Source organism: Callithrix jacchus, chromosome 4 (genome assembly GCF_049354715.1).
Source record: "Callithrix jacchus isolate 240 chromosome 4, calJac240_pri, whole genome shotgun sequence".
Lineage (NCBI taxonomy): Eukaryota > Metazoa > Chordata > Mammalia > Primates > Cebidae > Callithrix > Callithrix jacchus.
This window is the reverse complement of record NC_133505.1, coordinates 75,324,823-75,337,666: the sequence shown is the minus strand read 5'-3', so window position 1 is coordinate 75,337,666 and position 12,844 is coordinate 75,324,823. Positions and strand designations below refer to the sequence as shown.

The 12,844-nt window shown below is 37.3% G+C and overlaps 1 protein-coding gene across 2 annotated transcripts in view; it reads left to right on the top strand.

Moving 5' to 3' along the window:
• Positions 1 to 12,844, top strand: part of COL9A1 (collagen type IX alpha 1 chain) — an 88,206-nt gene that overhangs the window by 57,351 nt on the left and 18,011 nt on the right. For both annotated transcript variants that reach the window (XM_002806711.6, XM_008994638.5), the window contains 7 exons: positions 3,858 to 3,911; positions 4,534 to 4,605; positions 5,116 to 5,151; positions 5,833 to 5,877; positions 7,240 to 7,272; positions 10,950 to 11,096; positions 11,295 to 11,349. In XM_002806711.6, the coding sequence (XP_002806757.5) occupies positions 3,858 to 3,911; positions 4,534 to 4,605; positions 5,116 to 5,151; positions 5,833 to 5,877; positions 7,240 to 7,272; positions 10,950 to 11,096; positions 11,295 to 11,349 (442 nt within the window). The remainder of the gene's footprint in view (positions 1 to 3,857; positions 3,912 to 4,533; positions 4,606 to 5,115; positions 5,152 to 5,832; positions 5,878 to 7,239; positions 7,273 to 10,949; positions 11,097 to 11,294; positions 11,350 to 12,844) is intronic.

Genomic DNA, 12,844 nt, shown 5'->3' with positions numbered 1-12,844 from the left:
AGAATTAGAATCAGAGGGCAGAGAATTAGAATAAAGAGAGAGAATGAGGAGATGGTGGTGGTGGTGGTGGTGGTGGTCGGGGTGGGGGGAGCGGGATAGGGAGGACATCTAACGCAACATATTTCTAAAGAACTCAGGGGATTCTGATGTCTAGTCATCACTGGGAATCACTGATAGAAGGGATGCATCTTTTTCAAAGCCCTGATTGGCAGCTTTTTTCTTTTTCTTTTTTGAGACGGAGCCTCACTCTGATGCAGGCTGGAGTGTAATGGTGCAATCTCAGGCCACCGCAACATTTACCTCCTGGTTTCAAGAAATTCTCCCACCTCAGACTCCCTAGTAGCTGGGATTACAGGTGCTTGCAATGATGTCTGGCTAATTTTTATAGAGACAAGGCTTGACCATGTTGGCCAGGCTGGTCTCAAACTCCTGACTTGAGGTGATCTGCCCACCTCAGCCTTCCAAAGTACTGGGATTATAGGTGTGAGCCCCTGCACCCAACCCTGATTGGCTTCTTAAAAAGAGATGAGTTGGTAGATGTGTCTGAATTTGTTGGGGATGTATGTGGCAGCACAGAGCATCCAAGAGAAATGTACAGCCTTTAGTTGAGGTTTGTCATTTTTACTTTTGAGATGGAGTCTAACTTTGTTGCCCAGGCTGAAGTGCAGTGGCACAATCTTGGCTCACTGCAACCTCCACCTCCCAGATTCAAGTGACTCTTCTGCCTCAGTCTCACGAGTAGCTGGGATTACAGGTGCCTGCCATGATGCCCAGCTAATTTTTGTATTTTTAATAGAGATGGGGTTTCACCATGTTGGTCAGGCTGGGTCCTGAACTCCTGATCTCAAGGGATCCACCTGCCTCAGCCTAGCAAAGTGCTGGGATTAGAGATGTGACCACCACACCCAGCCAGTTCATCATTTTTAATGGTAGGATTTTGCCTTTATTCCAGTTCCTTCTGATTATTTTATTACAAATTGGAACCCTTATTGTCATGGGGTTTATACATATTAGCAACTGGGAAGAACAGCCATTTCTTACCACCCTCTCTGGCCCACACCTGAGAACATGGTTATCACCATGGTTGTTGAAGACTAAGAATTTTAGCATTTATTTAGCATACTTGGGTTACCAGTGCCAGGGGTAACCCATTTATGCCTGAGGTTACAATTTTTAAAATATTCATAATCAGACCTTGGTAATGACCTTGAGCAATAGGATATAAATGACTCCCACATGCTTAATTACTCCCTAAGAAATGTGTTTAGTCTGTGTCTTCAGAGATAACTATGTATATCTTGATTATTTATGCTCATCTTAGCTTAGCAGATGAAATTCCAGAACTTAGAGAAAGAGTATGCATGTTATTAGAAGACAAATCACATGAACAGGCATCAGAAAATCTTGCCCTAACACCTCACTTGTAACTGTTTGGTCACTCTTGGGAAAATAAACATTGCTGTTTTTCACAATGAGGTGATTTCTGTAAAATTACCTGCATTTAGGATTTATAGGATGGAAATGAAATAAAAATGAGGAACCACATGCTGTCCCTTTGTGCAGTAACAGGGGAGTAAATGCTCACAATTTTACTGATCCTTTCCTCCATATTACATGTGCTGGACTCTTAGGGGTACATAAGTTCAGCAGAGCAGGCTGTATATATGGGTCTGTGAGCTGTTCATTCACATATATTACTAAGAGTCTGCCAGCGATTGGAAAGCACTTATAAAGTGTAATAACTTAGAAAAGACAGAAAATGAGTCCAGCAGAGAAAATCTTTGTTATTCACTGGTAAGATAATTAATCCTCTCCCAAATAAATAAAAGATTATATAATCTCTTAAGTTAGCCCTTTGGTTTATGGAAGAGAAAAAAAAGTACAATAATCTTATTTTGGATAAGAGAGCATAATGGTCTATTTATTTAGAAATGAATACTTAAGACTGTGTAAAGAACTGAGCTTTCCCCTTCTGATATTAACTTTCCCCCACCAGTTACTGTAAATTGTTCCATGAAATTAAAGTCACGTGAGCCCAGAGATATTTAGGATGTCAGTGATGCTGTCCTTGAGAAATAAAAATGCCAACAGAGCAGATACAATGAAGAAAGTCTGTCTTGAACTTTGAAGTTGTAAAGATGGGGTAGAACCCAATTTATCTTTATAGATGGATAGAGGAATCTATTGCAGGGACTGGTTTTCATCTACACTGACATCCTTCCAGCATTCATCCTCACCGGGCACTGCCTCTGGCTTCCAAACTGCTCATGAGGTTAAGGACCCATGTATCACCCCAAAGCCATATACCAGACACAGATTGTTTAAATAAAACTGTTGAAAAATGTTAAACAGCATTTAGTTTAAATCACCTGTAAGTCCTATGACATGACTACCATGGAATTATTGCTTATATTAATAGCTAGATTGTTATAATTTTGCAAACAGTTCTTAATCCTTTAGAGAAATTTAAAATTCAGAAGGTTTATGGATCTTGACACTTTGTTAAACTTAAATATGAATAAATAGCATATGAGTCAGAACAGAAGAATCTTATTGGAAGTATTTATAAATATTAAACATTAATATGGAGTTGTCATGTCATTTTACAGAAAAATTAACTTAAATAACTCCTTTTATTTTTATATACACCTTCCAGGAAATGTGATTTATCCAATGATGTCGGTGTTCAGTTTAGTTGAACATGGGTTGGAAAGAAAATGAGCTGGCCAGATGCGGTGGCTCATGCCCGTAATCCCAGAACTTTGGGAGGCTGAGGCAGGCAGATGACCTGAGGTCAGGAGTTTGAGAGCAGCCTGGTCAATATGGCGAAACCCTGTCTTTACTAAAAATACAAAAAAAAAAAAATAGCTAGGCGTGGTGGTGGTGGTCTCCTGTAATCCCAGCTGCTCCGGAGGCTGAGGCAAGAGAATCACTTGAACCCGGGAGTTGGAGGTTGCAGTGAGCTGAGATTGCGCCATTGCACTCCAGCCTGGGCAACAAGAGCAGGACTTGTTTCAAAAAAAAAAAAAAGTAAATAAAAAAAAATAAAAAAAATAAGAAATAAAATGAGCTTTTGTCAGATTGCATAAAATTGTATGAAGTACTCAGGGGAAAAAGTTGAAAAGTTTGTGTTTCTTTTCCTCAATAGATTTTAAAAGCTTAGAGTTTCCAATAAAAATTTGAAAGCTTAGAGTTTCAAATAAAAACTTGAAGTGGGTTCACAAAATAAAATTACTTTTTTCATATCTTCGGTATAAGTTCTACTTTCTGAAGTCTGTTTAATCTTTTAAGACATGTTTAGAACGAGTAGAAGAAAAATTTTTTACTTCAGAAACTTTATAAATTTTTACCATCTGTGTCTTTTTGAAGCTGCAATAGTAATTTAAAGGCAAACATATCTATTCTGTGTTTCTTTTTTCACTCTGTTGAGGTTTAAGATCATTTGCCAGATGTTGCTTTGAAATGTTCTGTAGACCTGAAAATTTATTCTGTGTCCTAGGCACTGTGCAGAATTCCAAATTAATATATAGCAATACCTCAAGAACACATAAGCTAAGTGAGAGCTTAAAATATAGACACAAATAACCATAAAAGTTAGGATGTGATTTAGATGTTGAAAGTGACTGATTGCCATTTCATCTATTTGTATCAGCTATCATTTCTAAATGTCTGTGATCACAGTAAACAGCATTTGAATCATTCAAAGCAAGATGAACACAGGACGCTGGAGGCACTATGTATGATGGCCTATGCCTTTAGCTGAAGGAAAAAAACCTAGGTAGTGTTATTTTATTTACATAGTAACCAAGCATCTGAATTCTGGCAAAATATCCAGTTGACAATGTTTGTTTTAATAGGGCAGTAGAGGAGAAATGGGACCAGTGGGATCGCCAGGGCTACCAGGTAAACTGGTAAGTAAAAAAGTTTCATTTACTTGCCTTCTACAAATCACATTTTTACAAATAAGCAAGAGGAGAAAACAATTTATAATTGAATTACTTTTACTTAATTTCTCTTGTTATGTGAATATGTGAAAAATGTAAAGGGGAAATTTCAAATTATTTGTCGGATACCCTCAGAGGATATTTTAATCTGAGTGGTTTGTAGCATCCATTTTTAAACCTGGAGAGACAGGAAGTGCTGCATTTGGTCTCTGGTTGTTCTTGGAATGGCAGAAAACAGAGTGAACGGTGCCTTTGACTTCTTGTGCAGTGCTTGTTTACACAGCGAGAGGAGCAGCAGCACCACTGCAGACAGTGGGAGTGGCGGGGGCTTGACTGAAAGAGCCTACTGTTGCCAAGGAGTGCAAGGGGAACTGAGGACCTCCGGGTGGAGTGGAGGCTGGGAGAGAACTGGCCCTTTCTCTTCTCCTGAGAATATCAAAGAGGGGCAAACCAAAGAAGCAGAGTTCAACCAACCACAGCACAAGTCAATTATTTTAGACACAGAGTCAAACACACTCAAGGTTGTTACTGCAACACTGAAAGCACAGAAGGCAGAGACAGTAACTCCTGCACTTCGTTTGTTTTCCAGGGTTCTCTGGGTAGCCCTGGCCTCCCTGGCTTGCCTGGGCCCCCTGGACTTCCTGGAATGAAAGGTGACAGGGTAAGATCTCCAGCACTCCAGAAAGTTCTTTATTTGAAAGGGTGATTGCTACCATGTTGAGAAACAAAGCTTGCTTTGGGCCGCGTGGAGAATATTCTAAAATTTATCATAAAGAGTTATGAAGAAAGGTATTTTAAATTACTCAGAGTTGAGATTAAGAAGCAAAAAATCTATTAATATAACTTAACAGAAGGAAAAAAAAGCTGAGAAAAGTAAAAATTTCCATTGAAATCACACATTCTATTTAGTCCTCAATTTACTTTTCTACTAGCCAAATTTTATGATGATGTAATCAGAGAATGCCCCAAGTTACTAGAGACTCTTGGAAAATTGTGACCTAATATGGAAACTTCTGCTTTGCTCCTGATTCTTGTTGGGTGGTGAGGAATGGGAAATTTCTGTCCCATCACATTATCCATATTTGGGCTTATCCACCCACCCAAAAAGTTTCACTTGAAATTATATAAAAGTTGAAAATACTGAAAAAGTATTCTATTTTATTTATTACAGGGAATAGTCGGTGAACCAGGTCCAAAAGGTGAACAGGTCAGTCCTATTATTTAATTGGTATAAAATGCAATGTTTGATATGCACCATTTCACAAGCAAGGAGAAATGGCTGATTTGTGGGTGTGATTAAAACCGTGGAGGCTAACAGTTTTTCTCCATGTATTCCTAGTGAGTGAAACCTGGTATTGAGTTTGGTCTGCAGTATCGTTTACTATTTTAACAAGCTGGAGCTAATGATGGCTCTGCCTCCAGGACTGCACACTGTCTTTCCTTTCAAGAGGGTAGCTTTGTCTCTGGTTCACAGAATTGGTTTACTCATGTCTGATGAAGCCTTCCACAGCCACATTAGAATGTTTTTCTTGATCCAGACCTCAGCAAATAAACTGTACATATGAATTAGACTCAATCCTTTCCCTGTTTTTTTTTCTACTGTAAAAGTCCTATTTCAAGGGCTAATTATAAAATTGTTGAATATGGTCATTTATCCTTCACTCTAGCTGAAACTCAGCCTTACCTTCTGACTTTTCTCTAGGCTATTTTCTGATTTAGACTAGCCACTGACAGCTAGATTGGAAAGCTGCTGAGAGCATTTGGTATTTCTGCATGATTCTGGGACTACTGTGGGCACTTACTTATGAATGCTTATCGATGTTGACTGGTTAAAATTGGGCAATGGGACTAAGAATTTTAAAATGTAACCTTTTATCTTAATTTTTAGGGTGCCTCTGGTGAAGAAGGTGAAGCAGGAAAAAGGGGAGAACTTGTAAGATTTTTTTCTGGTTAATTATGAAGTCTTACCAATTTTGAACTGTGTTAGAAATATATATATATTCATTCTTATTTTCTGGACACCGTTATCCTCACTGCCTTCTTTAAGGGTTATGATGTTTCTCCTACCAACTGACTAAAGTCTCCCAAGATTGCAGCCACGATCAAGTAAAACAGAGGAAACACTGCCAAATTGATAGAAATGGCCTTAAACTTTTGGAGAATAATAGTGTTCCCTTATAGATGGTGAATCCTCTGTGGCTTTATGTCTAGACTTTCAAGGTAATTCTAATATGACTGTAGAAAGTCTACAAATAATAGTGCTCTATCATGGAAACACAATTGAAGTTTTATTATAGTTAGAAATCTGTGACTTATGAATCTGACTGAGGGTAATCTCTTTAGTCTAAAACCCTCCAAAGAAGTGACCTTCATCTCTAGAGGAGTACACTGCCTAATCTCCAGGAAAGGAATACAAATGAGGACAAGTTCTCTCCAATGCTGGCGCTGCCTGGTTTGCAGGCTTATCATTATGGTCTTGACACAAACTAATGTGACCTAATGTGGAAACATGTTTTGGTCCTTTGGGGTAGGGTAATACATTTTTCAGAAAACAGTTTTAGAGGGCTTATAGGCCAGAAAAAAATTCTAGTAATATTGTTTCATTAATATTTTCAGGATTTAGAGCTAATATAAATGTAATATCTAAATTAGTCAAAGCTTCCCAACTATTAAGTAAATTCACAAAAGGATTATTCCAATTGTATTTTCTGTGAAAGTTGTTCATTTTATAGGGCAAGGTGATGTTTTAAATCATTCTTTTGTAGGGGAGGTAGGCCGGTATGCCAACATGAGCTGAATTGATATCTAGCATCAGTGGTAGGAAAATTTCAAGGTTTTTTTAAAAGCATAAAATCACACATACTTGATTTAAATTTCATTTTGGGTATGACTTTTAAATACTTTTTGACATACAAAAATGAAGTCATCAGGTCTAAATGTCCATGGTGTTTTACAATAGAATGCTATTTTAGCATCTTTTGCCTTACACATTTTTACTTCTCAATATTTAGCTTTGAGATCTGGATGAAACCTTGGAAAGCTTTGATTCAACCCTTTGATTTAATAGATAAATTAGCCAAAGGCTGGGAGGTTACGTAGCTTAAAGAGGGTCAAAGAGTTAAGTAGTAGAACTAAGATGAGAATCCAAAATTGGAGTCTAATTTTTTTTGCAGTCCCAGAGATAATCTCTTCATGGTTTTTTATATTTTAGCAGCACAATAACTTTTAAAGTGCTTTCAGGAAATTATCAAATGTGAACACATTGTTCTAATATATTTTTCTTTTATTGATTTAGGGAGATATAGGATTACCTGGCCCAAAGGGATCTGTAAGTATGGTGAACAGTGATGGTATAAAAAATTAAAAATATTAATAAAGCTGTAGAATATGTAATGCTCTGCTTTATGAAGTCATTACATAAAATTCAATTCTTAAAGAATTTACTTTCATGGAAATGTCTTAATTTTATACTTTAGGTAATAGATTAATCCAATAGAAAAATACCTCATAACTGTATAAATGGATTTACCTTTTGAACTAGTCACTTGAAAGAAAGATTTTTTTTTTTCATATTTGTAAATGACTCAATGAATGTTACATGGTTATACCCTAATGTCCTCCCCAAATTGGTCATTTTTAAAGAACTGACATGTGCTTTTTGGTAACAACAGTATAACTGAGTTTCATTGGCAGTTATACCATTGAAAAATATTTCAGTAATTGTCTTAATCTCTGGTGTGTTCTAGTTGGGCAAATAAGATAGAGGAATAATGCATAAGAAAATATAATAGAGAATTATTAGAATTAGAAAATGATCTTGTTCATTTTTTCATTTGACAGAAACTAAACTGGTGTCCTTAGAGATTAGATGTATTCAGGATTATAGAATCACTTAGTAGGAAACCTGAGATGACTTGCTGACTGGAAAGGAATTCACATCTAAAACAATTAGGAATATAAGAAAGTATGAGGATTAAAGATGAAGTTCAGACCTCAATCTCAAATGCCACTACTGCCAACTTCCATCAGTTTCCAAGTCCTTCCTGTTTCTGGAGTCTCCTCACTCTTCTCTGTCCCTGCTCAACATATTATCCTCATGGCAGCCAATGTAATCTAGATTTTTTTTCTTTTTTTTTTTTATTGCATTTTAGGTTTTGGGGTACATGTGCAGAGCATGCAATACAGTTGCATAGGTACACACAGGGCAGTGTGTTTTGTTTGCTTTCTCCCCTTCACCCACATTTGGTATTTCTCCCCTGGCAATCCCTCCCCACCTCCCCCTCCCACTGGCCCTCCCCTTTTCCCCCTATAGACCCCAGTGTTTAGTACTCCCCTCTCTGTGTCCATGTGTTCTCATTTTTTAAAAAAGATAAAACCTACTGTGTATCCCTCTTCTTTTTAAAATTCCTTGGGAATAAAATTAGATTCTTAGTGAGGTATACAAAGCCTCTGAAGAAGTGTTCTTTCCACCATGAACTTCATTTCCTACATACTTAGAACTTCATTCATTTGCAGTTCTTTTTACATGCTATTTTAAAACCTTGTTCTGGTCTCCTCTTCCTTTAGCCACCTCCTATTTAAGCATTTAGATCTATCTTCAGCTTCACTTTCTCCAAGAGGACCCAATCAGACCTGGTTACAATGCCTACCTTTGGGCTCTTTGCAAACGGCAGAGATGAATATTATTACATTGTATTAATTTACCTGCCTCTAAACACCATATCTCAAGTTTCAAGTAACATTTTTATGCTTAAGAATTTTAACAGAAATGTTTGAGGATTGAGAAAAATTTAGAGTAAACCTGGATTGAGTTTGGTAATAGAAATCCTACTTCATTATCTAGAAATAATAATGTTCAATAGAAAGAATTAAAGCTATAACAAGAGGAAAGTTAATGAACCATGAAGCGGTCAGAATAATTAATTGCATTCGAATTTGTATATAATATTAGGAATTAGCCCTTGATTCATCTCCTTCCCCACCTGTGTCTTACCTGACACTGCCCATGTAATATGAGTGAAATTGACGTCTACTGTTCCAGAATCAGGGGAAATTGTTACTAACACAAAGACTTTCACTTTCTTTATCAATTTCAGCATAGACAAAGTTGTGAAGTAGGAGATGTCTGTAACCTGATTTCTGTTTTCGTATACCTCTCCTCAGTTGAGGAATTCTTTCCCAAAGACCCAGGGTCCTGGCCATGTTGGCCCTTAATCTCTTCCTTAGGAAGGTGCTGTCTCTTATTGTAGCAGTAATTCAGTAATTACCAGCAGGATAATACACATCGACTGGTCTCCTTTGTTTTATGCCAGTTATTTAGTATATTTCTTAGTTCATTTTGTCTTCTTTTCCAGGTTCTTTTAGAAATTGTTACAGTTTTGCACCCTAGGCACCTGCAATGTTGCAGCCTTCTATATAGGATACCTTTTGCTTATCCTGTTGACAGTCTTTCAGGAAGTCTTTTAAACTATAATTTCTTCATAGAAGCAATTTTGGCAAGTTGACTTAGATGAATATCAATTTCTTTTGCATAAAGAGAAATTGGAAAAAGCACATTTGCTGAGCTTTATTTGGATTCATATAGTAAAAGCATTGCTTCATCATCTTCAGTTTAAAGCATTTGATTGTTTGAAAGAGCCAGCTTTTTCTAGATAAATGATGCATATGAAAAGAAGCAGGATTAAATTGCTTTATAAACATTCATATCTTGAACACTAGCATTCCCTTGCTGCCTCCTGTTATCTTCTCGTTCTTATTCTGAACAGCAGCAATACATGGAGCTATTCTGCCACAAATTCTACTAGAGGAATTTAACACATTTTTAGTTTAACAAAAAGTGAATTAATTTGGTCTCTTTTTAAAACATTTACTGTAGATGAATCCTTTACATGCTTTTAGTGATCTGCTTTCAGCTAAAAAAAAAATCTAATGTGTATTTGCCTTTGTGCTAAGGAAACACATGGTTTACTTCTAACTTCTTTAATATTTAGGCTTTTAACTTCCTTGATACTTAAATTGTTAACTTTCTTTGGTGAAATATTTTAAATGTGGTATTTTAAGTGCATTGATTTAATTTAGTAATTCTTGGATATACCTAGCATCTTCACATTCTCTAAAAAAAAGTTACAAGGGATAAATAACTTATGTTCTTGGAAATATGTGTATTTTATGCTTGCTGCATTAGTGATATGCAAAGTAGCTTATTTTGTAGGAATGCAGGGCTGTTTGTGTAGCCAGAAAATGTTAACAAGCTTATTGGAAACTAAGTTACTTTTTTTTCCATATTTTTTTATTGCATTTTAGGTTTTGGGGTACATGTGCAGAACGTGCAAGATAGTTGCATAGGTACACACATGGCAGTGTGTTTTGCTGGCTTCCTCCCCTTCACCCACATTTGGCATTTCTCCCCAGGCTATCCCTCCCCATCTCCCCCTTTTTAGTGAGTAAAATATGAAGAATGTAGTTTTTAAAAAATGTATTCCAATAAACATTTTGCAAGAATAACTATTCCCCAAATAAATATTATTATTATTATTATTTGAGATGGAGTTTCACTCTGTTACCCAGGCTGGAGTACAGTGGCACCATCTTGGCTCATTGCAGTCTCCACCTCCTGGGTTCAAGCAATTCTCCTGCCTCACAGCTTCCTGAGTAGCTGGGACACCAGCCTGGTCTTGAACTCCTGATTTTATAATCCACCCGCTCAGCCTCCCACAAGTGCTGGGATTACAGGTGTAAGCCACCATGCCCAGCCAAAAGAAAGATATATTGAAGGTTAATATTAAAAGTTGAACTGGATTTCTAAGAGATGGATAAGTTGTGTGGCATTGTGTGTCTTTGGCTTGCGGTAAAGGTAAAGGTGAAGAACTTGTAATCTCTGAAAGAACATCTGTTTGGATGCAGAATGCAGGAAATCCCAAACTTCACGGAAGTGTTTGTATAAATATGAAGCAGGCACATTCTTTATGCTTAGCCCTGGTTTGATGGTGTGCAATTCCATTCCAGGCAGGTAATCCTGGGGAGCCTGGCTTGAGAGGGCCTGAAGGAAGTCGGGGGCTTCCTGGAGTGGAAGGACCAAGAGGACCCCCTGGACCCCGGGGTGTGCAGGGAGAACAGGGTGCCACCGGCCTTCCTGGTGTCCAGGGCCCTCCGGTGAGTGGTGGGCAGCTTCTGTGGTTTCCCTTTGGAGGCTCTATTCCACAGCAGAGGGCTGGACTAGCCATCAGCTTCTCAGCAAGTTCTCTTGTAAATCCAGCCACCTGCCTCCTTGCAGCCTGTCAGTTTACAATTTAACAATGTTCTCTTTATGATTTCATGCATAAACTGCCTTTTTTTTCTTTTCTGTTCCAGGGTAGAGCACCGACAGATCATCACATTAAGCAGGTTTGCATGAGAGTCATACAAGGTAAATAAATTGCAGTGATTGACTTTTTCCATTATCAACTCTTGCTTTTTAAGATTTTATCCTTGTAGATAAGCAATGGTAAACGAGAGTGACTTTTGTATGTCTTAAAGGTAGGATATTTAGAGTAATATTAATGCCAATTCTGTTTTATCCAACTGTTGGCATCCACAGTAGTTTATAGCCCATATCCTCAATGTAAAATATAACCTTTCTGGTTATACTGCCTGCCTTTTTTTGGGGGGGTCACAGGAGCTAAGTTAAAACAAGGTACACACACACACACACACACACACACACACACACACTTTCTTCCTTTGGAACACAAATTCTCAGTTGTCTATCCCCTCCTTAAGACCCTACTACTTAGTGTGCACCTAGCACCGACCTAGGCTTTATCTATGATTTGTGAGAAGTAAATGAGACTCCATGCCCATGAGAAGCATAAGGACATCATCTCCATTCATGTATACATATGTCAAAAAAAATCAATAACTAGCATTTTACCAAAATTATGACACATTTCCATACTTGTTAACCCTTATCTAAATTCATCTGTAGCTATGGCAATTATTTGTTTCAGAATTGGTCTACTTGTACAAACACACAGAAGATGTGCAAAAACACCCTATAGCTGACGAGTTCTGTAACATTGAAACCTACAGTTATAGGACTTTGGTGTAGCTAACTTTGTCATGAAGAAATACTCTTTTGTATGCTCAATAGACAGTCTAGCTTGTTTAGGAGACTTGTGAAGTCTTCCAGAACCAAATGAGAATGAAACGTTCACTTCTATGTTTGAAAAGCAATATAGGTTTCTTCGTTGTAGAGATTTTGTCTTGAAAGTCTATTTTAGTTTTAAACATTACACATCTAAAACATTATGATTCCATGCAAACTCTTATATAGGCAAATTTAGAATACTCACATTTAAACAATTTAAAAATGTTGGGTAGAAATTTGTTTCCATTTCATATTCTCCTTTACCCTCTAAGTTTAAAAAATATTACACAAGAATATTTCCCTCAGAATGTTTTCATGGGGAGATTTTCTTGTATGCCATGGCTTTAGTGGATGATCCTGAATCTATTTAATGGTTCCTGAAAAAGCCCACAGAGTTATTCATTTTTAAGACTAACTGTGACCATTCCCAAGAAACAAGTTACTTTTAATATTTGCTGTCTACCCCAAGCATGAAAAAAACTTCGGAGAAGCAGGATTTATAAGAAGCTGTTACTCCTGGGGATATTTCAGTTTATATAATATCTTCAAACTAAGAATGTGAGGCAAGGTCTCAAATGGGGTGTCTGAATATTAATTCTGGCTGTCCTTGGCTTTTAAAACTGTCTGGACATTTGCTTCCACCTATATTAAGAAACTCATTTTTCTTCCCATCCTGGGTTTTCAGATACCCAGCCGGGATTCAGGTGACATCCTTCCAGAACACCATTCACCCCAAAGCCTGCAGTTTTTTTTTTTTGTAAATCCCATCTTCTGC